The 27,802-nt window shown below is 51.6% G+C and overlaps 1 protein-coding gene and 1 long non-coding RNA gene across 2 annotated transcripts; both read left to right on the forward strand.

Annotated features, from left to right (window-relative positions):
- The first annotated feature begins 4,233 nt into the window (after positions 1 to 4,233).
- Positions 4,234 to 18,115, forward strand: LOC123381650. Its single transcript, XR_006588930.1, has 3 exons — positions 4,234 to 4,907; positions 6,070 to 6,244; positions 17,147 to 18,115. It is a non-coding gene; the product is annotated as an uncharacterized LOC123381650 (long non-coding RNA).
- Positions 18,116 to 24,016: 5,901 nt separating this feature from the next.
- LOC109493659 (translation initiation factor IF-2-like) lies at positions 24,017 to 27,444 on the forward strand. The gene is made up of 3 exons (XM_045043591.1): positions 24,017 to 24,240; positions 24,348 to 26,660; positions 27,271 to 27,444. Exons 1-2 carry the CDS (start codon positions 24,017 to 24,019, stop codon positions 25,393 to 25,395), a joined length of 1,272 nt encoding a protein of 423 aa, XP_044899526.1. The 3' UTR covers positions 25,396 to 26,660; positions 27,271 to 27,444.
- Positions 27,445 to 27,802: the final 358 nt, after the last annotated feature.

The following is a 27,802-nucleotide window of genomic DNA, read 5'->3' on the forward strand; positions in this document are numbered from 1 at the left end:
TCTCCGGTCAGCACACGTGGGTCGGAACCTGCCCCACGTCGGGACTGGGGACACGGGCCGGCCAGAGGCAGGCTCAGAGGAGGGGGGACCCAGGCCGGGAGCCACGGGGGTCGTGCCCTGGGGCTTCACTCTGTGGGCACCTGCACCCCGGCCCAAAGACGCACACGCGGGGCGCCCCCCCAGCAGAGGCGGTGAGCTGGGAGGGTCCTCAGAGCAGGGCCGACACGGGTGGAGAGGGCATTCCGGGATGAGGGAGGGGGTTGGGGCTGGTGTGTATGCAGGTGAGAGACCCGGGAGGGCTCTGCCTTTTGTCCCAGGGGCAGTGGGGGCCAGCAGTGTGGACCTGGAAACCGTTTCCACACCACACGTCCTGTGGGACCCAATCTTGTGTGGTGTCTCCCCGAGCTGGAGGACAGGAGCCACGACTGGAACTCACCCAGGCCCCTTGGCTATTTGTGGAGGGAAGGAAGGAAGGAACGCAGACTGGACGGATCACGGGACGAGGGAAGCTGCTCGGGCCCGGTGGGAAGCAGGGTGGCGGACGGCAGAAGGGCCAGGCCCACCCCCACCATGGTCCTCAGTTCAACACGGGGGGCCAGTGATGGGGCCGCAGTTCAGAAGCACCAGATGCTTGGATTTATTATGCTTTTCATTTTGCAACTTGGAATTTTCACGTATTTGTCTATTTGTTCTAAAGTCATGTCAAAGGAACACACCAGGTTGAAAGGATCAACCTTAGGAAGGGTCGATGGGAATGCACGCTGGTGCAGCCACTCTGGAAAACAGGATGGAGGTTCCTCAAAAAACTAAAAAATAGAACTACCCTACGACCCAGCAATTGCACTACTAGGCATTTACCCACGGGATACAGGTGTGCTGTTTCGAAGGGACACGTGTGCCCCCATGATTATGGCAGCACTACCGACAATAGCCAAAGTATGGAAAGAGCCCAAATGCTCTTGGATGGATGAATGGATAAAGAAGATGTGGTATATCTATACAATGGAGTATTACTCGGCAATCAAAAAGAATGAAATCTTGCCATTTGCAACTACGTGGATGGAACTGGAGGGTATTAAGCTAAGTGAAAGTCATTCAGAGAAAGACAAAAATCATATGACTTCACTCATATGAGGACTTTAAGAGACAAGACAGATGAGCAGAAGGGAAGGGAAACAAAAATAATATAAAAACAGGGAGGGGGACAAAACAGAAGAAATTCTTAAATATGGAGAACAAACAGGGTTACTGGAGGGGTTGTGGGAGGGGGGATGGGCTAAATGGGTCAGGGGCATTAAGGAATCTACCCCTGAAATCATTGTTGCACATATGCTAACTAATTTGGATGTAAATTAAAATTAAATTAAATTAAAAATAAATAAATAAATAAATAAATAAATAAATAAATAAATAAAGGAAAGATCGAGAGGAAAAGCCACGGCCTCGGCTCCATCTCCCCTGCCCCAGGCCCCCAGGGACAGGCCCTCAGAACTTGTTCTAGAGAGTTCTTCCTGTGGTGGCCTCACAGTGCTAAGTAAGAGGCTCATTCTGCCTGTTTCTTTACTGCCAGCCACGGACATGGCTGGAGTTCACGTCACGCCACCCCTGGTCTCCCCAGCGTGGTTCTAAGTCACACACTTAAACGTAGGGATGAGAGACTCTCTGACTACACTGTGAAACAAGGCTCATGTGACATCCCTCCTCCCACACTCAGGGAAGTGAGCTGGCGGCCTTGGGCTTCACGGGTGTTCCCAGAGGAAAGGGCGCGTGCAGCAGGTGCAGCCGAGACAGGACGCCGTGGGTCGGGCTCTCCCAGCAGTGCCCAGCGGAGAGGCCAGCGATGGCAGGGGCCGCAGGAGAGGCAGGACCGGCCACCTGGGACACACCAACACTCCCTCACTTCTGTTTGAATAGAGATAGGGCCCACATCCCAGGTGCTGGCATTGAGGGGCCTGGCTGGTTTATTCCCCATGGAGCAGTCACACCCCTGAATTTTGGAGGAGACTCCCACAGTGAGTGCTGGGAGGTACAAGCCCAGGTCCCCCCAGCGAGACCACCCGGCAAGCCGGGATCAGCAGCTGGGACGGACTGAGCAGCCCCGTCCTCCGTCCAGAGAGAGGGACAATCCAGAAGAAGACGCGAGGACATTTGCCACATCGGGATTCCCGGCAAGACATTTCTAAATCCAGCCCTGCTCACATCATAGGGCCTCCTCGAAAGCCTAAATAGGCACTTTCTTCAAAGAAAGGGACAGAAAATTCACTTTCAGAATATCAGCAATAGTAGCCCCTTTAAATCTGCAAGCATGTTACTGCTAACGAGCAACCCCAACAGCAGACCGAGGGGTTCCAGACACGGAAGCAGGCTTAAAATTCAAGTCACGATGTTTGAGTTCACACAGCTGACTTCCCCTCAAGGCACAGGAAGCGCACACAGTGTGTCTCCGTAGGACCCTCCCAGACCAAGACCATGCAGCCAGCGGTCCCCAACGCCCACGAGACCCTCCCCTTCTTTCGTGGGGCGGGGGAGGGTTGTGCCTAAATTATAGAGATGGAACAATACGGTATATATTATTCCCACCTAGTTTCTTCCACTCTACATAATTTCTCGAGGTTCACTCATGCTGTATGTACCCGCCGTTCACGTTTTCTTTGCTGTTCCACTGTATGTGCTCACATACCCACCTATCTACCGTTGTCCTTCCGCTTACCTGGGGGAGTTCCCAGTGTCACGAAGATGGGACTTAAATTTGGAGCTTTCCCTTCAGACCCTGGGCTCGATTACCACGTGTTTCCCCCCCAGAGTAACATGCAGCTATCTTTTCTCGCTGACCCCAGAGCGGCACGGAAAAGACAGGTTTAGGTTAACTGTCTGGCCGGACATCCAAAGATGGAGCCAGAGTGGTGGCCACGGACATCTGTGTCCCCCTCCAGCGTTCAGATCCCCGAGAGGGACCAAGTGTGTCTGTCCCGTTCACCCTCACATCCCCAGCATAGCAGGAGCTGAATAAAACTTTGTCAAATACATGGGGCCTCCTGGGTGGCTCAGTCGGTTAAGCATCTGACTTCTGCTCAGGTCATGATCTCATGGTTCGTGAGTTCAGGCCCCTCATCGGGCTCTGTGCTGACAGCTCTGAGCCTGCTTGAGGTTCTCTCTTTCTCCCTCTCTCTCTCTGCCCCAAGCTGCTCATTCATTCTCTCTCTCCCTCTCTCAAAAATAAATAAATATTGGGGCACCTGGGTGGTTCAGTTGGTTAAGCATCCAACTTCAGCTCAGGTCATGATCTCAAGGTTCGTGAGTTCAAGCCCCGACGTTGGGCTCTGTGCTGACAGCTCAGAGCCTGGAGCCTGTTTCAGATTCTGTCTGTCTCTCTCTCTCTGTCTCTTTGACCCTCCACCCCCCACTCATGCTTGCTTGCTCTCTCTCTCTCTCTCACACAAAAGTGAACATTAAAAAATAATAGTTAATAAATAAACAAGCATAAATAAAAATTTGTCAAACGTGGATTTGGGGATGGACCGTACAGTGGGCCCTGGTCGTGTATTTACTAGTGTTGAAAATGCAGGTTTTATTATTATCCAGGTGTGGTGGCGGCCAGCAGATCAGAACACAGCTTGTTCCCCGCAGTCCCCAAGCGGGGACCTGCCATGGGGGGCCACACGGGGAAGCACCGGGTCGGCCGGTGTGGGAGGGCTGCGGGCAGGATTGCTGTCCTGATTCCCACCGTAAGAAAGGTTTGGGACCAGCAGTGTGCACGAGCTCAGCGGGCTCTGGGAACAGGGCCCCCACGGGGAGTCTGGCACCTGGTGCTGGGTGACGGGGAGGTTCGCAGGTGAAGGCAGCCCCCAGGTGAGTCCTTCCCCGTCTCCACGCCTTATCCCATCCCTACGGGGCTGCAGGGCCCCAGATGCCAGAGCACCAAACACAGTAAACGAAAGATGTGGTTAATACACTTGAGTCCTCAGTGCCTGGTTCGGGCACCCTCTTCTCGGTGCTGCGGCCCTGGTCTGCGCTGTCACCCCGGAGACCTGGTTCCTCCTTGCCTGCGCTCCCCTGTGCGTCATTGTCACCTGTGGGCATCCCTGGGGACAGGCAGGCACGCAGGCCACCCGGGAAGCAGGCTGGCGGGCCCTATCCCCTCCCCGTAGCGACGTCACGGTTGGGGATGGGGACCTGCCACAGGCTCGCGCCTCTCTGTGTTCCAGTTCGTCTCTCTGGGGGGGGGGGGGGGGGGAGGGGAAGGAATGGGTTGCGGAGAGACATCCCGGCTGAAAAGGTGCTAGACAAGTTTGAGGAGGCCCCCAAGGCCCTTCACCCCGCGGCGCACAGTCAGCTCGCCCGGATGCGCGAGGAGCGCCGAGAGGCCGCGAACCCGGCATCCAATTAGGAGTTTCGGCGGATTCTCGCCGAGCTAGCCAAGCTGCCGGATCACTCGGCAACCTTCTGGCTGAGATCAGGTGTTTGCTCGGGAGGCGAGCAGAGGAGCGCTTGCGGAAGACGTTCCCGCGCCGACGCCCACCGCGTCCTTCACTCCTCACGCCGGAGCCCGGCCACGGGACGTATGTGGTGTCGGCCACGCGGCCACAGTGGGTGTGCAGCGGCCCCGCACAGAGGGGCCCGACGGGTCACAGTGAAACGGCAGCGCATTCGGACCCCGGAGAGAGAGAGAGGGTGGGTGAGGTGGGACCAGCCGAGCGGCCGTCCCTCCCCCGGTTCCCGCTCCTCTGTCTAGACAGCCGAGTCTGCTTCTGCGGCTGAGGTCGGGGAGTCGTCCACACGGCGCGTCGCAGGAGCCCCCGCTGCGTACGTTGTTGCGTACACGCACGTCTGCAGCGGGCTTCACGCAAAACCACGTCCTCTGCGTCCCGGGCTCCAGCTAACGGGCCCGCGAAGGCCAATTGAGACAGGTAGGCCTCCCTTGGCCCTGACTTTAGGATGATCCCGTGTCGGGTGTAACTCAGGTGCGAGTCGGATGTGACGCCCCTGGCCTGGGGGACGGGCCCTCGGGTTCACAGGTCACGCGGCCCTGCCCGCCAGCCGCAGGCTGCTTTGCAAACCGAGGGCTGGAGCTAAGCCGGTGACTGCTCCCCGGTCGGCGGGACCCGGCTCCGGCTCCAGGCTCTGCGGTCACTCCGGGTGCGCAGCCGTGGCCGAGAGCCTTCCGGCCCCTTGGTGTGAGCACCAGGGGCCCGTCCTCGCGGGCCAGCGTGTCTCCGGGCCTCCCTGCCTTCAGCCGGCCTCCCGGGCCGCCAGGCCACGGCGGCCTCCGCTCTGTTCCTTCGGCTGCCCCCCTCCTGCGAGGACTCACGGTGCTCCCGGGACAGGCCGGACAGGCCGGCGACAGGGCGCAAGAGGAGAGCCTGCGGTTCGCTGTGGTCGGACTCTGCCTTCCAGAATCAGTTTCATTTGCCACAAATCCGCAGTGGTTCTGCGTCCTGGCTGGTGGTTATCTCGCCCCCAGGCATGAGTGCTGATCCCAAGGCCCCCCAGTAGTGGAGGGAGGGAGAAGGGTGCCCCCTATCACTTCCACTCATGCGGTGCCCAGCTTGTCGCGGGCCTGCAGTGGGCTGGACACTGTGGGGGCCCCGTGAGATCCTTGGTAGCCTCCCCATGTGTAACGTCTGCCGAGTGGCGGGCACCACACCAGGCCACGCTCACCACAGTCGGTCCTGCTCACGAGCCCCTGGTGGCCGTGGCGTGGCTGAGTGGAAGGGACCTTGCTGTTGGTGTCAGAAAGCCCTCTTCTAATCCCAGAGCCGCCCCTTTCCAGCAGCGTGTCCCTGCGGGCGTCACCCAGCGTCTCGGCAGCTGCCCGGCCACCTTGCACAGTAACATCTGAAGTGGTCGTGGTGAGGGTCCCACAAGGACCCAGCGTGTGTGCTGTGCTTTTGCTAAGCGGCCGGTCACCCGCCACTGCCACGACCTCTGTCCGCCCGCCAGGGTGTCCTTGATACCTGCTCAAGAACATATTCCGAACATGCCACTGGCCTGCGGCTTGGCGGGTCCTGAGAGCGTAGAGCAGGGACATGAAGGGAGGCAAGCATCATTGACTTTTCTTTTGTCAATCAGAGGTGCCTCAGTGATGAAGAACTGATTCGTGGGATGCGCCAGCCCTTTGGGGACCACACGTCTCGCCGGGACCAGGTGGCCAGGACTTCTGATGTCTGTGCAGAGAGGAAGGGGAGCTTTGCTGAGGACACCCGCCCGGTGCTGCCGAAATCCCAGAGTGTGGTGCACAGCACAGGTATGGCTCACATGGCTCGGGTGGTTTCCCCGCGTGAATGGCAGGGCCATGTTTGAGTTTAATTCAAATGGTTTTCTCTTCGGGGCACGAGGCTGATAGCAATGATGCAGAAATTACACGATGCATTCCCCAGAGCTTGACTGGGCCCAAAACTAGTCAAGATCTGAAAGGCGTGCCTTGAGACATGGCTGAATTCCTATTGCGTGGAGGGCTTCCAAAAATAGTCACTTAATGGTGACATCGGTTACCCTCTTACGAGATGCACAAATAGAGCGCATCCTAGCTTCTACAGCCTATTTCTCTTATTTCACGACTTTCCCCCCTGCAATATAGGTCTTGGGAACTAATCTCTGTATACATTTTTGTCAAGAGAACAAAATCCTCTAAGTCACACAGATACACAGACACACGCTGAAGACCAGATGGTCTTTCAGAGACAAATTCCAGGGGTGAGCTTTCAGTTCATGTAGACGAGAGACGCTACGGAGGCCCCTGGGGACCAATATCTGGGCCCCACCGGCCGCCTGAGGGCTGGCGGCAGGCTGGGTTCTGCGGAAGCAGAAGCTGAGACGGGGTTTGGGGTAGGAGACGTGGAATGGGAAGAAGTAGATGGAAGGGGGAGGGCGGACTGAGCAGCAGGCCTGACACGGCCCTGACGCAGGTGGGGACTCGAGCCAGCGCTGCCCCTCACGGTACCCCGTGTAGGGCCGAGTCGGGCTGCTGTATGAGGGGCACAGCAGAGAGCAAGCGTGTGAACCTGGCCGCTGCCAGCCGGCGTCACCAGAGCAGGCAACACGTCCTCCCTGGGAAGGGGGATCTGGGGAGAACATCTCTGTGTCAGCCACATTTTCATAGATCTTCTCAATACCAACGAATGCTTGTTAAAATTGGTTTTATCACTTCCTCATCTGGCCAAGATGGGGCTACGGGGCGAATTTATCCTTCTCCCTGAAACGGTAACAACAAAGTAAACAGAAAAACGTGAAACGATGGTTTTCAAGACACCGGACCTCAGGCAATGAAGGATGATAATTCCTAAGGGATAGAGACCTAGTGGCCTGCAGAGGGTTCCGTGAGGGTCCGACAGACACCCGGGAAACACTTGTTTGTGGGAAACTCACCTCAGGTGGGGGAAGGAGCCACAGGGAAGGATTGAGGGACAGTGCCAGAGCTCAAACAGGCCCAACAATGACACCTGTTCCGACAAAGGAGACTGGAGAAGGTCCCACATCATGAGACCTTAGGACAAGCACTCTGGAGGTCTCAACCCCAGGCCCAGCTCTGCTCCAGACCCATCCAACAGATGATGAGAGCAAGAACTGACAGGATCACACTCAACTGTATTCAGAACACAATTTAAGACTTGTAGAAGTACAAAAATATTCAACATCCTACAAGGTAACATTCACCCTGTCTGGCCTCCGATCAAAGATTATCAGGCAGGCAATAAGCAGGAAAATATGGCCCACGTTGAAAACGAGATCCAAATCAAACCAGAATGGAGACAGATGTTGGCATTCGTGAAGACAATAAAAACTACCAGGAATCCTGAATGGGCTGAAAACACAGCGGATCAGGGTTAGGGATGCCACTAAAGCAGCGTTAGTGCGAAACTTACATTAGAAAAGAGTAAAGATTTGAAACTACCACTTCAGCTTCCACGGTCAAAAAGTACAAAAAGAAGATCAGAGTAAGGGGCGCCTGGGTGGCTCGGTCGGTCAGGTGTCCGACTTGGGCTCAGGTCACGATCTCACGGTTTGTGGGTTCAAGGCCCGCATTAGGCTCTGTGCTGACATCTCAGATCCTGGAGCCTGTTCAGGTTCTGCCCCTCCCCTGCTCATGTTCTGTCTGTCTGTCTCTCTTTCTTTCTCTCAAAAATCAATAAACATTTTAAAAAATGTAAAAAAAAAAAGAAGAGCAGAGTAAACCCAAGTAAGCAGAAGAAAATAATTTAATAAAGACCAAAGCACAAAACAAGGAGACAGAAAACCAAAACAGCAGAGAAAATCAATGAACCAAGAACTAGGTCTTCAAGAAGATGGATGGAATCAAACCTTTGGGCAGGCTACCCAGGGAAAGGGCACAGAGGGCAGGAGGAACACAGTTTTACCCACATCGGGAATGAAACTCAGCGTCACTACACATTCTGCAGGCACTGAAAAGACAATATAACGAAAGGGCAGACTCCATGCTTGATGTCTGACTTCTGAGAACCTGTAAGCTACAGGTCCCCCTCCCTCCCACCTCACATCTGGGCAGCTGGTAGACAAGCCCAAGTCAGCCCGGCCTGTGCGTGGGAGCCTTCAGACCAGTCCATTTCCCTGCTTCCTCCAGAAGGCGGCCCTGAATGAGGAGGCAACAGATAATGAGGGACTGTTGCAGACAACTGTATGTCGATAAGCCCACGACTCAGGTTAAATTCTGTGAAGGGCACCAACTATCAAAGATCTCCTTGGGGCGCCTGGGTGTCTCAGTCAGTTAAGCATCCATCTCTTGATTTCGGCTCAGGCCATGATCCCAAGGTCGTGGGATGGACCCCCAAGTAGGGCTGGGCACTGACAGCATGGAGCCTGCTTGGGATTCTTTCTCTCCCTCTCTCTCTGCCCCTCCCCTTCTCTCTCTCTCTCTCTCTCTCTCTCTCTCTCAAAAAAAAAAAAAAAAAAATCTCCCAAGAAGAAATCAGCTGCAAGAATAGCTATTTGGTTGGGGCGCCTGGGTGACGCAGTCGGTTAAGCGTCCGACTTCAGCCAGGTCACGATCTCACGGTCCGTGAGTTCGAGCCCCGCGTCAGGCTCTGGGCTGATGGCTCAGAGCCTGGAGCCTGCTTCCGATTCTGTGTCTCCCTCTCTGCCCCTCCCCCGTTCATGCTCTGTCTCTCTCTGTCCCAAAAATAAATAAACGTTGAAAAAAAATTTTTTAAGAATAGCTATTTGGTTATTAAAGTTAAATTTGTGAACACCGTCCCAGGCCCACACAGGTCCACTGGGGAATTCTACCCAACACTCAAGGAAGAAGCAATAGCAAATATACACAAACTTCCCCCAAATCGAAGAAATGGGGATATGCATCCATTCATTCTGTAAGACCAGCATTGCCCTGAAACCAAAACCAGGCAAAGAAAGCCACAACCAGTATCCCTTAGGATCTCTGATGAAAGAATTCTTCTCAAAATTTTACACGTCAAATCAAAAACTATATGAGGGAGCTAATACATCATATTACATATATAGCTTTTATATATATATATACATGCGAAGACAAATTTTTGAATCACACTAATAGGACACCTTAACATACCATTTGCAGTACAAAAAACTAAGGCTCCAGAAGACCGACACAATGTAATAAACGCGCTAGAGCTTATTGAAATATTTATATGACACCTCGGTAATGGAAAACATTCTTTTCAAGTACACAGTGAATAGTCACACAAATTGGTCTTATTTTAGGACACAAAAATTATATCACTGAGTTTCATAAAAAAGAAAAAATATTATAAAACTTTCTGATCAAAATGCAGTTAACATAGAAATTAACAACAAAAGGGGCACCTGGGTGGCTCAGTCGGTTGAGCTTCCGACTTGGGCTCAGGTCATGATCTCACAGCTCGTGAGTTCGAGCCCCGCATCAGGCTCTGTGCTGACAGATCAGAGCCTGGAGCCTGCTTCGGATCTTGTGCCTCCCTCTCTCTCTGCCCCAACCCACTCGCATTCTGTCTCTGTCTCTCTCAAAAATAAATAAACATTAAAAAAAATTTAAAAAAAAAAAAAAGAAATTAACAACAAAAGTGCAAGAAAGCCTTCTACCTGGAAATTTTAAGAATTTAGTTAAACAACTGAATGAAATGGCACATACAAAACAAACTTAACAGAATCTCTAAAACATAACGATAATAAAAACACTGCATATCAGAATCTATATAATACATTTTATTTTTTTTTTAATTTTTTTTTCCACGTTTTTATTTTTGGGACAGAGAGAGACAGAGCATGAACGGGGGAGGGGCAGAGAGAGAGGGAGACACAGAATCGGAAACAGGCTCCAGGCTCCGAGCCATCAGCCCAGAGCCTGACGCAGGGCTTGAACTCACGGACCGCGAGATCGTGACCTGACTGAAGTCGGACGCTTAACCGACTGCGCCACCTAGGCGCCCCTATATAATACATTTTAAAGAATAATCAAAGGAAGCTACACAATCTTAAACACATGCCAGTAACATGGAAAGAAAATAAAGGAATTAAATTCTCACCTCAAAAACTAAATAAACTAAAAGGAAAAACAAGTGAATTAATAGATATAATAGCAGAAATGGCTAGAATAGAGAAATAATAGATATAATTAACAAAATAAAATCTTGATTTATTAAAGTGATACCAAAATAAACCACTAAATAAAATAATCAAGAAAGAGAGAAAAGATAAAAACATACGAAATAAGAAATGAGAAGGGAAAAAGAACTATTGAATCAAATGAATATTTTTATTTATTTTTTTTTAAATTTTTTTTCCAACATTTTTTATTTATTTTTGGGACAGAGAGAGACAGAGCATGAACGGGGGAGGGGCAGAGAGAGAGGGAGACACAGAATCGGAAACAGGCTCCAGGCTCTGAGCCATCAGCCCAGAGCCTGACGCGGGGCTCGAACTCACGGACCGCGAGATCGTGACCTGGCTGAAGCCGGACGCTTAACCGACTGCGCCACCCAGGCGCCCCTCAAATGAATATTTTTAAGAAAAATTTTTTTACATTTATTTATTTGTGAGAGACAGAGAAAGACAGAGCATGAGTGGGGGAGGGGCAGACAGAGAGGGAGACACAGAATCCAAAGCAGGCTCCAGGCTCTGAGCTGTCAGCGCAGAGCCCGATGCGGGACTTGAACCCACAAACTGCAAGATCGTGACCCGAGCCAAAGTCGGACGCTTAACCGACTGAGCCACCCAGGCGCCCCTCAAATGAATATTTTTTAATATAAGACTACTTTTAATGAAATGTAACATCTAGATGACATGGAAAATTTCCTAAGACACAATAGCTTAACATAACTGATGCCACTGGAGAGAGAAAGCTTAAGCAGAATAGTTTCCGTACAACAAAATAAAGTTATCAAGAAACCATCCCACCCAAAACCACCTGGCCCCGTTGTTTCCAAAGAATTCTACCAAATCTTCCACTTGCTTCAGAGCGCAGAACAGGGAAGACTTTCAAGTGCCTTTTATGAAGCAAGTCAGATGATGAGACATAATCCTGAAAAGACAATATCGAAAAAGGAAAATTTACAATTATTACTTGTAAATAACCAGTGCGATTACAGTAAATATACTAGCAGAGAAACCATAACACCACATTAATATAATAATATACCAGGGCCGAGTGGGATTTTTTTCAAAAGTGAACACACTGATACGGAAAGTTCATATGGAAAAAATTTTTAAATGCAAGAATAGCCAGGAAAACACTAAAATGGAAAGGCTCTGAGGGAGGATTAGACCTACCAGATATTGGAACAGACTATGAAGCCTCTATAATTGCGGTACTGGTACCGGAACAGACAGGCCAATTTACAGAACAGAAAGTCCCAAACCAGACCTGAGAATATGTGACAGTGCAGTATGCGGTGAGGGTGGCACCCACATCACTGGGCCCAAGGTAAACTTTCCAATAAATGGCACCAGAACAACTGGGTGGACATTTAGAAAAAGAGAAAATCAGACCTATGCCTTATACGTTACATTAGAATAAACCCCAAATGAATCAGATATCCGAAAGTAAAACCAACAACAATAACAAAAAAATATATAGTTCCCTATAAGAATAAGGTAAGAAAAAAAAATCATATGGTCATAACAGAAAAAAATTGAAAAAATTTAACATCCATTTTGATAAAAACTCAGCAGTTTAGGAATAATCTCATATTCTCTGACTCTCTGACACCAGCTAGGTGTCCGACGCTAACTAAATGCTGACACTAATTACCCGGAGTTAGTTCAGGCCTCATAGGCTAAGCACTCAGTCCTCCACGACTACCCCTACTTTGGACACCAGTTGAAAGTCTGAAGTCGCCATAACACCCCTCCTCATTTTTTTTTTATGAGGAAACTGGTGTCTTTTAAAAAAAATTTTTAATGTTTATTTATTTTTGAGAAAGAGAGAGACAGAGCATGAGCAGGGGAGGGGCAGAGAGAGAGGGAGACACAGAATCTGAAGCAGGCTCCAGACTCCAAGCTGTCGGCACAGAGCTGGATGCGGGGCTGGAACTCATGAACTGTGAGATCATGACCTGAGCCAAATTGGACGCTTGACTGACTGAGCCACCCAGGTGCACCCCCCTCAGTTTTAATAATTCACTAGAACAACTCACAGACCTCAAGAGAACGCTTGATTTGCATTCATGAGTTTATTGTAAGGATACAATTCAGGAACATTCCATACAATGGTACGGGGCAAGGTAAGGGCTGGGGCTGAGGGGTGGGACAGCGCAAAGCTTCCACACCTTCTCTGGGTGCACCACTGATGTGTTCACCAATCTGGAAACTCCCTGAATCCTGTCATTTAGAGGTTTTTATGGATCTCCTATCACATGGGGGATGAATGATCAAATCATTGGCCACTGATGATGGACCTCAGTCTCTGGTCCCTCTCCCTTCCCCAGAGGTGGAGGGGTGGGGCTGGAAGTTCCAACCCACTAGGCAAGGCTTGGCCTTTCTGGCAGCCAGTCCCATCCTAAAGCCATCTAGGGGTCCACCAAGAGTCACCTCATTAGCGTAAAGTCAGATCTGGTAGAAGGGAGCTTGTGAATAATGAAGATGACCTTATCACACCTATTACCCAGGAAATTTCAAGAGTTTTAGGAGCTCCGTGGAGCACTCAGGTGGCTCATACATTGAGCGTCCAACTCTTGATTTTGGCTCCAGTCATGGTCTCACGGTTCATGAGTTCAAGCCCTGTGACAGGCTCTGCGCCGACAGCCTAGAGTCTGCTTGGGATTCTCCCTCTCTTTCTCTCTCTCTGCTCCTCCTTCACTCACTCGAACACACACACTCTCTAAACAAACAAACAAACAAACTTAAAAAAAAAAGAGTTTTAGGAGCTTCATGCCAGGAAGCAAGGATAAAGACCAAATATATATTTACCATTATACCACAGAATACCACATTATACCACAGAATAAAGCAACAATAACAGGCATCTACGAAACTTTCCACCAACATCATACTTAATCTTGAAACACTGAAGTTTTTCCTTCAAGACTAGGAACGAGACAGAAATGTCTGTTCTTGTCACAGGTGCTTAACATTGTACTGGAGGTTCTAACCAGTGCAATAAGGCAAGAAAAAGAAATTTTAAAACCAGATAAGAAAGGAAGAAGCAAAACTGTCTTTCTTCATAGATAATGTCATCATCTGTGTAAAAAAATATGGAAATACAAGCTACTAGAACTAATCAGGAGGTTTAGCTATGTTGAAAGTTACGAGATCAATATACAAAAATTAGCAACAAACCATTAAAAATTTTTTTAATTTAAATATTTATAATAGCATCAAAGAAATGAATATAAAATGCTTTGTGGAAAAATCGTATAAAAGATAGGTGACATCTTTACCCTAGCCACTATTAAATACTGCTGATAGGAATACAGAGGACCAAAATGAATGGAAGCATATGTGGTTTGTGCACAGGGAGACTCCGTATTGTTGAGTTCAGTTCTCCCCGGACTGCTCTATAAAGTTAATGCAGTCCCATTTAACACCCCAGGGTGTTTCTAAGACAGAGTTATTCTAGTGATCAAATGGAAAAGCAAGGATTCTAGAATAAAACCAAAAATGTTTTGGAAAAGCAAGTTGAAGGGCTAACATTGCCTGGTTCAAGAATTATTATGAAGTGAGGGTAATCAAAACAGCATTATATTGCATAAAGATAGACAAGTGGGCCTCCAGAAAGAGACCCACACATATATGGACAACTGAGTTTTGACACAGCCGCAAAGGTTATGCAGTGGAGAAAGGATGGCTTTTTTAACAAATAGTGCTGGCACCATTGGCAATCCGTATGCACAGAGGTGGAAAGAAAGAGGGAAGGAAGAAGGGAAGGAAGGAAGGGAAAGAGGAAGGGAGGGAGGAGGGAAAGAAAGAAGGAGAGAGCACAAGAAAGAAAGGAAGAAAGAAAAAAAGAAGAAAGAAAGAAAGAAAGAAAGAAAGAAAGAAAGAAAGAAAGAAAGAAAGAAAGAAATGAACCAGTACCCATGCATACTACATGCAAAAGTCAACCCTACATAGGTCGTAGACCTGTATATAGAAAACACCGGAAACTATACCACTTGTAGAAGAAAACAGGAGAAAAAAATTGTAAAGCACATGTCTGGCAAAAGATAAATAATATATATAGAACTCTTGGGGCGCCTGGGTGGCACAGTCGGTTGAACGTCCGACTTCAGCCAGGTCACGATCTCGCGGTCCGTGAGTTCGAGCCCTGCGTCAGGCTCTGGGCTGATGGCTCAGAGCCTGGAGCCTGTTTCCGATTCTGTGTCTCCCTCTCTCTCTGCCCCTCCCCCATTCATGCTCTGTCTCTCTCTGTCCCAAAAATAAATAAACGTTGAAAAAAAAGATAAATAATATATATAGAACTCTCAAACTGAACAATAAGAAAACAAACAAGTCAATAAAAACAATCTAAGTGTTTGCACAGACTCTTCACCGGCAAATAGCACATGAAAAGCTTCTCAGCGTCACTGGTCATAGGGGGAAATGCAAACAGAAGCCACAGTGAGATCCCACTTGCACCATTAGGAAGACACCAAGTGTTGGCGAGGATGTGGAGGAAGGGGGGCTCTCATACCTGGCTGCTGGGAACGTGAAAAGGTATGAACACTTTGGGAAAAGAGTTTGGCAGTTTTTTTAAAAAGTTGAACGTGTGATCCAGTCATTCCGATCCCAGGTTTCAAAACCCAAGAGGCAAGGAAACCTACATTCATACAAAGACTTGCACACGAATATTCATAGCAGCTTTCTTACAAGAGACAACAACTGGAAACCACCCAAACATCCAGACAAATGCACAAACAAATGGAAAGACACAGCAGCCTGTAAATGCACCTGAAAATTGCTCTGTGAAAGAAGCCAGACAAAAAAGAATACGATCCCATTTATATAAAATCCTAGAAACTGAAAAGTAGCATGCAGTTAGAGACCGAAGGGCGGGGACTGCTGGGGGAGGGCGGGTGGAGGACGGGCGGACGGGCAGACGGGAGGAAATTACAAAGGTACAAGCATAGATGTGTTCATGATGGTGGTTGTGGTGATGGCTTCCACTCATCAAATATGTTTTGAAACCTATCAAACTGGATACTTTCTGCATGTCAGTTACACTCAGTAAAGAACTGGGTTTCCTGCACTCCTCTGAGCCTGTCGCATTATCAGTAAAGAAAGCATCACCTCCCTTATTCGTTCATCTCGGTGTTTGCATCTGTTGGGTGCCCGTTGGGTGCTCGACACTGGGCATCCAACAGTGAGTGAGACGGAAGCCCCGCCCAGTGAATTCACGCCCCTGATGCCATGCCACAGACACATGCGCTGACCACCGGGTGTTTGTCAACCAGTAGCATCTCGCTTCTGTTGGAGGAATAGCGATGTTTTAAGCTGAAGTTCGTTGGTGATGGACAAACACCAATAGGTCTGGGTGCTGGCCACACGGTACACATGCCAAGTGGTCCCACTCCCAGCTCACTCCCGGCGGGAGAATCCAGTTGTATTTTTTTTTTTAATGTTTATTTATTTCTGAAAGAGAGAGCAGAGCATGAGTGGGGGAGGGGCAGAGAGAGAGAGAGAGAGAGAGAGAGAGAGAGAGAGACAGACAGACAGAATCCGAAGCAGGCGCCAGGCTCCGAACTGTCAGCACAGAGTCCGACGCGGGGCTTGAACTCACGAACTGTGAGATCATGACCTGAGCCGAAGTCGGACGCTCAACCGACTGAGCCGCCCAGGTGCCCCAAATCCAGTCGTATTTTAAATGAGATAGGGGTTGGGGACATAAGTAAGCAAGGCTGTTCTTTCGTGGGCTTCTCCTTGGGAGTTTTGGTCTGGTTCCAAAACGATCTTACTGTGTCGCCTATTCCTTATCATAAACACAGAAATTCAGATGACTCATTCAGTGTTGGAATCCGTGTTACATTTTTTATTGTTGTAGTTGTGGCTCTGTTCTCTACACGGAGCCTAAATTACTTAGAAAATACATCATTTTATATTTATCACAAAATAGATCATTTGACAAGTGTAAGAAAGCCCACCACTTGTGGCATTTAATATTTCTTGTGTAGGATGGAACTGTAAGTTTTCTGGAAGCGAAGGAACTACCAAACTAATATTAAAAAGTCAAGAGAAACAGAAAGAGGGATTTAAAATCTTACAAGACCCAAGTGCGTGACGGAAACAGATGAGATCATTGGCCTGCTCTTTGCCCACTGCTTTCTCTCTGGCCTGCGAGAGCCCCCTCCCCACCCAGGAAACCCTCCTGTCCATGGCCCTAGCACTTTCCAGACTGGTGAGAGTGGGCACGGCCGCTTGGCCTCTCCCGGCTGTCCCCGCTTCTGTGGCTCGCCTCTGCCGCTGCCCCAGCAGTGCTCCGGCCTCGCTGCGCCCCCTGTTCCCTCACCAGACATGTCCCCTCCCCGGCAGCCCACCCTCTCTGGCCCGGACACTGCAGTGACTCCCACTAACAGCCGGCTTCTGCCGTTCCCACGTTCAAAATCCCCACCTGCTGGCGGGGTGGGGGGGTCCACATACTGCGAATGAATCCACAGTCTGGCCCCCCTGGCCCTCCACCCTCCACACCCGCCCTCTGAGCCGGGCCGCGTCTCAGCCTCATGGCCTGACGGCTCCCTTTGTCCCCGTGGCCTTTCTGCCTGGACAGCCTTCCCTCAGACGAGACCACTGCTCGACCATCGTTCTGTCCTGTCTTTGGTGGACAGCATCTCCGAGACGCCCTCCCAGAGCACCGCAAGCCCAGGGCCGCCTCCTCCCGGACCTTCTGCTGTTGCCCCCACTGGCTGCGCATCCTTCCGTCTTTCTCCAGGTCCGTCAGCACCCGGGACCCGTGTATACATGTGTACGTGTCCTGTCTGTCCACGTTGGTTGCCCTCAGGAGGATCAGCCCAGTGGGGCAAATAAGACCCCTTGGCACCGCGGGGCAGGTGACGAATGGCGAAGAAGGATGGCAGGCATATCTGTTTGTCCGCCCGACGGGCAACCTGCAAACGGCTTCGGACCGGCGACTCCTGGTGTGCTCTCAGCAGGGGAGAGTCATGTCATTTCCAGGTTGGCATATGATGTTAGGATGTGTGACCAGGGTGACCTACGGTGACACACAAGACCTGTAGCAACGTGTCAGGTGCAAGAACCCGCCACTGCCGGAGTCAGGGGGAGGTGCGGGTAGGGCGAGCTCAGCATGTGTGGCGCCCATCGTGTGCGGTGTGGTCGGCAGCCCAGGGAACCGTCCTCTGACGCCGTTGCCTCCAGAACCCATGATCCCTTTTCCACGAGCAGGAGTCTCAGACACTGGACTATGCAGACATTAGATCCCAGATGACGCCAGGGTCTGTAGGATGTCACCACGCCTCCTGCAAGGGAAGACTAGTCCCAGAGCTGACCCGGGGCTGAGGTTCACAGGACCAGCGGGTGACTGACAGGGGGACCAGACAGGGAGGCGCTGTGGCCGCGGACATCCCAGAGCAGGAGATTGTGACTGTTTCCAGAACTATCACAGCGGGTGGGGCTGAGGTTCATTCCCCTCAAAATTATTTGGGCGCATTCTTCTATTTTTTTGCCACTCTTTCAACAAGGATCTGCATTTGATTATAATAAAAACCCATGAGCCGTGGCTTTTGAAAAGTGAGGGTTCTGTTTTCTTACGGAGACATCCAGAGGGTCCTGGGTGCTCTGCCCTCTTGTTCAGTGCTGGGTGTGCCCTGTCACACACGGTCACAAGGTGCTGCCCCACGTGGGCACCCACGTGGGCATCCATGTGGGCACCGACACGGCCCGGCGGGACGGATGAGGAATGGGAAACAAGGGTGAAGACTGGCCCTGCAGGCACCCGCCCCTCTTTAAGCCCTTTCCCAGAGGCCCCACCCAATGACTCCTACTTCTGCTTCTGCTGCACGCCTGGTCACCCCTAACTGCAAGGGAAGCGGGAAGCCAAGAGAGTATTTGTAGTTGTCTACACATTGCAGGCAGGGCTCAGGGTTCTTCAGGTAGGAAACGGGTGAAAGGTGGGTGCTGGGCCGGTGACCATCCGTGCCAGCCACACCCGGGAGGGAGTCCCTGGCTCCGGGGAGGTCAAGAGGCCGAGGCGATGCCACGAAGCAGGTGCCCAGGCTACGGAGAGGCTCATCCGGGAGCTCCGGGCCAGTGCCACCCACACGCGGGCCACGATCGATGCCGCTGGAGACAGCCTGCTTACGTGCTGGAGAGCCACCTCGGAAAGGCAGCCGGTTGCCCGGGAACTTGACGCACCCCGGCAGCTAGGCCGGCGGATGAAGACGCTCCCCTGGCAGCACTCGAACCCGGTGCGGTTTCTCCATGAGCATAAAAGGTCAAGGTGGAGATGCAGAGGCTCGTGGAGGGCTCTGTGTCCCCCCAGGTTCCTCCCCACCCCCCACACCCCCACGGACGCTATTTCCATCGGGCGTTATTCTCAAGAGCTCATCCAAGGAACAGACCTCGCTGCCTCTGTCGCCCCTGACACTGACCCAGTGCTGGCCAGCTCCTGACCCGCCACTCCTCTCAGCGAGGGTGTGAGGACACCGTGCGAGGCCACGTCAGGCACGATGCCAGAACCAGATAAAGAGACCGCCCCACCGGCGTGTCCTCGGCACGGGGAAGCGAGGCCACATCTAGGAACCAACTGTATAACGTGGTCCTTCGGCCTCAAAATGTCGGCTTTTATCATTTTGGCTGCAGCTTGAAGGTTGCTAGGCTTTATTTCTTAAGAAGAAAGAGAAAAGATTGTTTCCACATTGTGGTTTCTCTCTCGATTCGGGGCCTCATGTTGCTAACTGACCATCCAAAACTTTTCCTTTTCTTGTTTTTTTAAATAGAAATCTGCTCTCACAGCTCGTTGTCTGGAGCTGACTCGGGAGGTTTCGACTTGTGGGGGCCGCTGGCGTGGCCGTGGGGTGAGTGCTGCACGAGGGGGTTCTAGGCACAGCTGAACAGAACGGCTTTGTGCTCTGATGACTTTCCTTGCTCACTTGGGCCTCGGAGACTAGAAATCTCAGTGGCAGTGATTCCCCACGAGTGAAGCCTTTGGCTGGCTTGCCCGGGGTTTTTACACGTCCACCAACATAACTACGGCTTGTCGAAGGCTCTGCATAACTATGAGGCACACTTTCTGCTAATGAGTTAATTCCATTCTCAAAATAACTGAAAGAGATGAGAATTGTTATCTCCACCTTATAGGAGCAAACTCAGGGTCCAAAAATTTATTTCATTTTACTTAAAAAAATTTTTTTGTTTATTTTTGAGAGAGAGACACAGAGCGTAAGCAAGGGAGGGGCAGAGAGAGGGAGACACAGGATCCAAAGCAGGCTCCAGGCTCTGAGCTCTCAGCATACAGCCCGACGCAGGACTCGAAGCCATGAACCCTGAGATCATGACCTGAGCCGAAGTCAAACGCTTAACCCACTGAGCCCCCCAGGTGCCCCATGAATTTAGATAACCAGCCCAAGATGACACAGTCCTTAGACAGGGCATGGGGCAAATCCCAGTCCTTTGGGCGGAGGCCTGGGGTGGAGTCTTCCAAGGCGGCACTGACATTGAAATGTCTCTTTAAAGAACACTGCTACCTTCTTCAGGAGGGAGGGGGCTCTTCTTCATTCTAGCCCACCAGGTTTTAGCTAAACATTGGCCATAAAATTCAGTCTTTGTGGAATCCTTTTATGCACAAGCATCGCATTTAAGCTTCCTGCACATGACATTATCAGAGCCCCATCCACCTCAGGGGGTTAGCAGTGGAGCCCCCATGGGGCAGATGAAGAAACTGGGAGGGAGATCTGAGATTTGTCCAAAATCACAGCAACACGGGGTCCGAGTGTCTTTCTCAAGCCCCCTCCTTCTGCTACCTCTTTACTCCGGACTGGCTGCAAACGACAGAAACCACCCCCAGGCTGGTGTTGGGAACCAGAAGGGAAACACACAGGGGCAGGATGGCATGGCCTTGGGGATGACGGACCCGGGACTCGGCCCTGTCTCTCTTCTCTGTTCTCAATGCTTGTTTCGCTTGTTTTCTCCCCTCATCGTAGCTTGGGGTATGAAGCTGGGGGGGGGGGGTCTCTTCACTCTCTTCTTGTTTTAATACATTCCCAGGAAAGGATTCTGCTCGGCCTAGACCCAAGTGGGGCCGGCGCAGTGCCCCAAAGAGGAGGTGGTGAGTGCATAGATGACCATGGAGCCAGGCTCATAATGAAAGTGAAGCAGGCGGGATGGGGGTGGGGGTGAGGGGACTGTGACAAATAGCAGAGCCCACGCTGCACATAAAGGAAAGATTGTCCTGTTGGAATGTAGGCTGAGTGTAGCCAGAGATCCCAGTTTTTTTGAGAAAAGCAAGAAATCCAGATTTTTTATGTTAAATGTCTTGATTCTTTTGAAAGCTGTCAGCTAATTAAAAATAGATTTAAAACATCGCGTGGGCGGAACAAAGCCCTTCTGTGAACCAGATGGGACCTCCCAGCTATCACCAGTTTGCAGCCTCTGGTGGAGGTGGACCATATAATAACCGATATGACTGGCCCTCCAGCCCAGGGACGCTGAGGGGCGTCCACCAAGCCCAGGCTCTCCCCCACCCGCTGTGACTCCCCAGGCAGGCACTTTTCCAGCAGGCATGCAAGGAAAGCGGGAGGCCCCTGGAGCCTCAGGCAGAGTGGGGAGTGGGGGGCCCCCTGGAGGCACTGCGCAGACATCTTCCTCTCGCTCATCCTGATCACCACACCCTGGAACTCGGCTAAGACCTGGGCCCACCAAGGCGGGGACCCAGGAGGAAGGTTGAGGAGTCTGAGCTTTGAGAAGCAGGGAGGCCCACGGGCAAGCTGGGCTGGGCTCTGACGGCGTCACGCGATGCTCCCAGGAGTGTGTTCTTTTTATCTGGAGTCTAGGCCACCAGCAAATGAGGGTGGAGAGTGGGTTCTGTCCTGAGGCTGCCTGCAGAGAGGTGTGGACCAGCAGTGGGATCTGGGACAGCAGGGCCTCAGGGACACTGGGCCTCTGGGGTCTGGTGGGAGTTTGCAGGTCTTCTGAGGACTCAATGTCCCCTGCTCACTCTTCTTTTCCACGTTGTCTACTGGTCATGGTCCTCACGACCTGGACTCCACTGTGACCTCTCCACCATCGGTGTCCTTCAGCTCCAGCACTGTGAACAGCCCTGTCTCTTCCCTTTTAATTCCACACTAAGAGACTGGGCACCTGCTGTGTGCCTGGGACCCTGTTCTAGGAGATGGGGACACTGTGGTGAAAATGCAGACACACAGGCCAGTCTCAGAGACACCTAGGTGTGATCAAAGCGTGAGGCTCAGACTGCATGGCGAGAAAAGGGCTCTCTGAGAAGGTCAGGTCTAAGTGCCATCTGACCGATGAGGACCTGCCAGACAAAGAGGGGACAGGCATTCCAGGCAGCCGTGCCCCCGTGAGCATGGGGAACAGGCGGGGAGGCCGGGGCCAGGCTGTGGCACAAACTCCACCTTGAACCCAAGCATCACTGCAGGCTGGCCTGCGTGGCCAGCAGGTCCTTCCGCTCGTGCCCAGGGATACATGTCCTTCCTGCTGCTTCCCCCTCTGTTTGCCACCCAGCCCTTCCAAAGCACTTCCCTGTGGCCATCTAATTGAACATGGCGTCTGTGCCCCAAGGGTATGTCCTGGGAAACAGAAGCTGGGACTTTGGCCCACGTTTGCGCTATTCCAAAAGCTGTAAGGTGTTTCCAAAAAACGCCCTCTGCACCTTCTAAGGCCCCACCTGCAGAATGAGAGCACAGTGTGGGCATCTTCCTGTGCAAGTGTCCACACATCAGGGGCTCAGATTGGATGGAAGTCATGTCTGTCACCATCTAAGTTTTTGTGGAGGATGCCCTCTGATGACCCCAGGGACTGGGGTTCACACCAGGTGGCTCTCCACTATACCCCATTCCCCCCAGGGCCGCTGGGCACCAGAAGAGGGAGAGAGGAGGCAAGCCCTTTCCCTGGAGGGCAGAACCCAGAAATCTCACCTGTCCGTCCTCCTCACACCTCAGTCAGAGCACAGTCACACGGCTCCATCCCAGGACCCTTTACTTCTGTTGCCTACAAACCAAGTTCCTGTTTACTGCACAAAAATAAAACTAACCATGTCTGGATCACTTTTATCTTCATTTTTCTTCTCTGATCATGAAAACAGTACATACTCAGTGCTAAGAATCCAGAAATAGGTAAAGACCATAAAACCACCAGGAATTCCAGAGCTAAGTTTAAGACTTACAGGGTGGGGCAGTATCGACTGGGTGGCTCAGTCTGTTAAGCATCCAACTTTGACTCAGGTCATGATCTCGTGGTTCGTGTGTTCATGTGTTCGAGCCCCTTGTCTGGCTCTGTGCTGACAGCACAGACCCTGGAGCCTGCTTCTGTGTCTCCCTCTCTCTCTGCCCCTCCCCCACTTGCACCCTGTCTCTCTCTCAAAAATAAACATTAAAAAATTAAAAAAAAAAGACTTATGGGGTCATATCACACACATAATTTTGTAACCTTAGTTCTTGCATGGCAGTATAATCCTGGTAACCTCCCATATCAATAGTGACCTATGTTACCATCATAGTTGTTTGTGACATGTTTAAGTGATGACCATGATGAACTTGGAGATGGCTATGATTTGTATTTATTTGACTACTGAGGGTGAACATTTTTTCACATTTATTGGCCGTTTTTATTTTGTGTGTGTGTGTGAATCGCCAGTTCATATCCTTTGACCATATTTTAATGGACTGTTCACTTTTTTCCTATTGATTTGAAAAGAAAATCCATGTTACATATGAAGGATAATATATTAGCACTCCTATAGTGCTTATGTGCACTAAGTCCTTGTAATGTATGTTCATTTAATCCTTAGGTTGGTTCTCTAAGGGAAGTACTGCTGTAATCCCCACTTTACCCGTCCTAGGCATAGGAAGAATAAGCAGTGTGCCCAAAACTGTGTCGTGGTATAGTCCAGGGAGTTAGAACTGGGATTTAAACTCAGCATTCTGGTTCAGATTCTCGCTCTTAACCACTAGACATTTTAATTCATGTTTTGCCAGCTATAGAATTTTACAAAATTGGTTTTTCCAATGTGTCATTGGTCTTTTCATTGTAAGGTTTTTGTTTTAAATTGGTTTTTAACATATATGGTCAAATCCATTAATCTTTTCCTTATGGACTTTGGAGTCCCTGGGTGGGCACTATCTGGAAAGTGGGGGGCAAAGTGTTTCACATGTACTTTTCCAAACTTGCCGAGAACTTTTTGGTAAGTGGAGAAAATGTCAGAAAGGCGCATGATGCTACGGGGCCCCCAGCCCGGGCTGGGTGGGTGAAGCCCATGGCACCTGTTGCCCAGGTATGAGCTGGCCTCCTCGCTACCCTTTCCTCCCCCCATCGGGGCAGCACGACTCGGGCCACCCCTGGCTGCTGTGCAGATGCCAGTCATGGGTGAGTACTCCATGCGCTCCACAGCAAATCTGGCTTCTCGGCTCCTTTCTGAGCACCTCTTCCACCCAGAAGTCCTCCCAAAATGCTGCCCCGCTTCCAGGCCCAAGCTCAAGTTTACCCTCCTCTAGTTTCTTGCTCCCTTCAGCCCTCCAAACGACTGTCTCGACTCTGGCATTTGTGGCAGGTGCACCGCGAGAGCTGGAAGGGCAGTGCACCTGCGACCGTGGGGGCAAACGCTAGGCGGTCAGCGCTCGGGGCTTTCTTTCGACTTCAGCCCTTGAGTACGGAGGTGCAGCGGCCTGCAGAGTAGCGCGGACCCACCCGCAGGGGCCCGGCCCCGGGGCTGCAGGGAGCAGCGCGGACCCACCCGCAGCGGTCCGGCCCGGGGGCTGCAGGGGCCTGGCCCGGTAAAGTCGCAGCGCGCCTGAAGGATCTACGCTTGAGGCCGACTTTGAAGTGCAAAGACTAACGCTCGCTTTGAAAAGCGTTCGAAGACAAAAATCTCCGAAAGCTGGGGCAGCCTGCATACACCGCGCCGCCGCCACAGACGGCTACACTGAGGCACCGAAGCAGCCCGCCCGGCCTTTGCCCCGCACACCGCCGCCCGCGCGCTCTCGGTGCCACGTGACGGCGCCCCTCCATCACGCGCGGGGGGCGGGGCGCCGCCGCCACTCTCTCGCTTGTCCAATAGGAAACGGGGAGCGGGTGGGGAAGGCGGGCCCTCCCGCCCCTCCGCCGTCCGCCCAGCGCGGGGCGGGCCCAGCCGCCACCCACCAGTGGGGTCCCGACGAGCCTGGCTGGGCCGCGGCGAGGGGGCGAGGCGCATGTCAGTCAGACAGTCCGGCCAATGGATTCGCGCGCTGCCCTTGTGCCCGCCCCCGCCTCGGCCTCCCGGCGCCCGCGCTGCCTTCCCTCAGGCCGCCACGGCCCGCCCGCCCGCGCCTCCATCCGGGTCCTCGCGCGCGGCTCTCGGGCGGCGGCGGGCGGTGGGCGCGAGGGCTGGGCCGTCCCCGCGGAGGGCGGCGGCGGGCGGCGGCCTCTCCTGTGAGCTCGAGGTGGGTACGAAGATGGACGGCGAGCGTGGGCCTGTCGCCATTTTCCTTCCCTCCGAATCCTAGGGCGGTAAAAGAGGGCAGCGCTGCGGGCCGGCCGGTGCGGGCCTGTGGCCAGGCTGGGCGGGTAGCAAGCGGGGGCCGTGGCGGCGGTGGCGGCGGCGGCGGGCGGGCGGACGGGCGAGCGAGCGGGGGATGGGCGCCGCGTGGCGCGGACTGGCGGCCCCAACCCCCTCCGCTTCCCGCCCAGCGCCTCACGGACCGGGGGGAGGGGTCATTCTTCACATTCTTCACCCCGCCCCTCCCCCTGCTTCAATCAAACTTGGGCGGGGGAAGTCCCGCCCCCGGGCCGCGCCCATTGGCCGACGCCGCCTCCCGCTGTGGCGTGACTGGCTCTGGGCACAGCTAGGTCTCCCTGACGTCACCTCCGCTATCAGGTTTGTGGGCCGGGGAGACCTTGGCCTTGGGGGCTGGGATGCAGGAGGAAGGTAGGAAGTGCGGGGGGAGGGCCGGCGCGGGCGGGCGCAGGCGGGCCCTGGGCTGGCTCGCTGCCCCTAATCCGCCCGGCCGGGCGCCGCCTCGGTCCCGGAGCAGCTGTGCGGCCGGCTCCGCTGCGGCGGCCGTCCTTGGCGAGGGAGCGGGGCGGGCGGCGGGAGGAAGCGGGCTCCCGGGAGACGGGCTCGTGCGCGGCGACCTGGGCCACCGCCAGCGGCCGCAGCCCTGAGTCGGGGCTGGTCGCCCTGCAGGCGGGCCGGCCGGGGCCCGTCCCCGGCGCGCTCCGGTGAGGAATGCGTAACCTTTCTGTCCTTGGCCAGCAGTGGCCTTCCGTCTCCAACTTTTACAGTAGGGCCTGGCCCCCTGCCTTCCGTGTCAGGGGAGGGCGTGTGCTCCTTTCCAGCCCTTCTTTCTCGGATAGACTTCTCGCTCGCGAGAGGCTCGGCCGGCGGGAAGAGGCGGTGGGAGGCCGTGAGTGTTACGTTCCTGCCGCAAATGAGGAGACGATGAGTTTTCCTTTTTTAGCTTTGCTGGTAAATACTGCTGCCTTGGTCCTCGGTTCCTAAAGTGAAAACCTCGTTTAGCAGTCCCCCGCACTTCCTTCTGTCGGCCTGAGAATCATGCAATAACGTAAGGAGATTTAGGGTCAAATTTTAGATTTGTATGTAGTTTAGAAAATAATCGTATCCAGGTTTTTGTGCTGAATGGAGTTTAGGTTCATTTACAGTATGTTCAGGGAGTGTGTAGTTAAGGAAGTAAAAACTTGTAAGATACTTCGGGATTTGTGAGGGTGTTTGATTTATTATACACAGTTGCTAAAAGTGTTGTCTTGAAACTTGTGAGTTTTTTGAGGGACGAATCTCTCCCATTTCTCCTGAACTCGGTTATAATTAAATAGTATTTTTAAATGTGTTGCTTGGGTACAGGCAATTATGGTTGGTAGTGGGAAAAGTAATGCGTTTGGGTAGTTATTTTGCAGTGATAGCTAGAAGATCCTTTTCTTCATGTTGAAAGGGGCTGTGCGTCCTTCCCTCTTCACTAAATTGAAGCTCTGTTAAATTTGAGAGACTGGAGAATTATGCAGGTGTGAGGGAAACAAAACACCTGTTCAGAAATGAGAGGAAATTTGCAAACGAGGGAATCCAGACTTCTAGAATGAAGAGATCAATATTATACAAGGTAGTCTCAAATGGTTAACTCCTTAAGGGCATTTTATTTTTATCATGAACTAGTATTTCTTGCTTTAGAGTACAGCACACTAGATATTTGTGCTTTTTTTTCAATAGCTAATACAGTAATAGCTTTACTAATAGTGGGAATTGTTTTGTATTAAGAGCTCTACACCATTGTTTCAAACTGTAGGTCTTGACTCCTTGGGTCATGAAACCTCTTCAGCGGCTGGTAGTCAGAATTTTAAAAAACTAGAATAGAAAATATTAGTGTGTTACATGAAACTTGATTCAGTTCTGTGCATATATATATTTTCCCCCCCAAATCTCTTTTTCTGAAGGTGTCAAAAAGGTTTGAAAGACAGTACTTCTCAAAGATATTTTTCTCCCTTATAGGACTGGTCTTCTGCAAGGAATACTAAAAGCCCTGTTCATTTATATTTGGTGGAGGGTGGTCCCCTTAACTCTTACTTTCAGGAGTTAGGAAAATAGATTTGTCACCAATGACCTGATACGTTTTAATCATTCAGAATTTTTAATATTCTGAGAAGCTTTTATTTAGACAGTAGGATCTCAGGATATTAATTCCAGTGATTTTTTTTGTTTTTTTCCATGTCTAGATGAGAGTAGAAGAATTTGGATCCCCAGTAATGAGTTGTCAACATTGCCTCATGTGACCTCAGGACTGGAGTAAAAGGAGGCCTGGTCACTCTTGCCCTTTGCCTGTATGGGTGTTCTAAGCATTGCACAATCACTTAAGAGTGGACTTCATTAAATAATCAGATAAAACTAGACTCCTGACCCCTTTTTTTGGTGCCAAATCTTTGAAATCTAGAGTGTATTTCCCGGTTGCAGCACGTCTGGGCTAGTTGCATTATTGTGCTCAGGAGTGACAAGTGGTTGATGGCTACCGAATGAATAATGCAATTCTAGTGGATTGTCTATCTGCTTTTTAAAAATTAGCTTTCTCTAGCTGTTTGCAGTTTCATATCAGGAGAAATGTTCCCTGTCTCTACAGCTTCATCTCAGATGTGGGGAAATTGCATTAGGTGATTTCTTAGGCTCTTTCTAGGTCTAAGATATACGTATTCTGAGTCAGCTGACAACTACACTTTTGTGAAGTGTTACTTTTGTTGCTCTAGGAATATTTTA

This window comes from Felis catus, chromosome D4 (genome assembly GCF_018350175.1).
Source record: "Felis catus isolate Fca126 chromosome D4, F.catus_Fca126_mat1.0, whole genome shotgun sequence".
Lineage (NCBI taxonomy): Eukaryota > Metazoa > Chordata > Mammalia > Carnivora > Felidae > Felis > Felis catus.

Excerpts from the sequence above, each read along its gene's own strand:
- LOC109493659 (XM_045043591.1), top strand. The coding sequence starts at position 24,017 with ATGCTGCCCCGCTTCCAGGCCCAAGCTCAAGTTTACCCTCCTCTAGTT. Across the intron at positions 24,241-24,347 it reads GAGGTGCAGCGGCCTGCAGA|TCGCAGCGCGCCTGAAGGAT; the intron begins GTAGCGCGGACC and ends GGCCCGGTAAAG.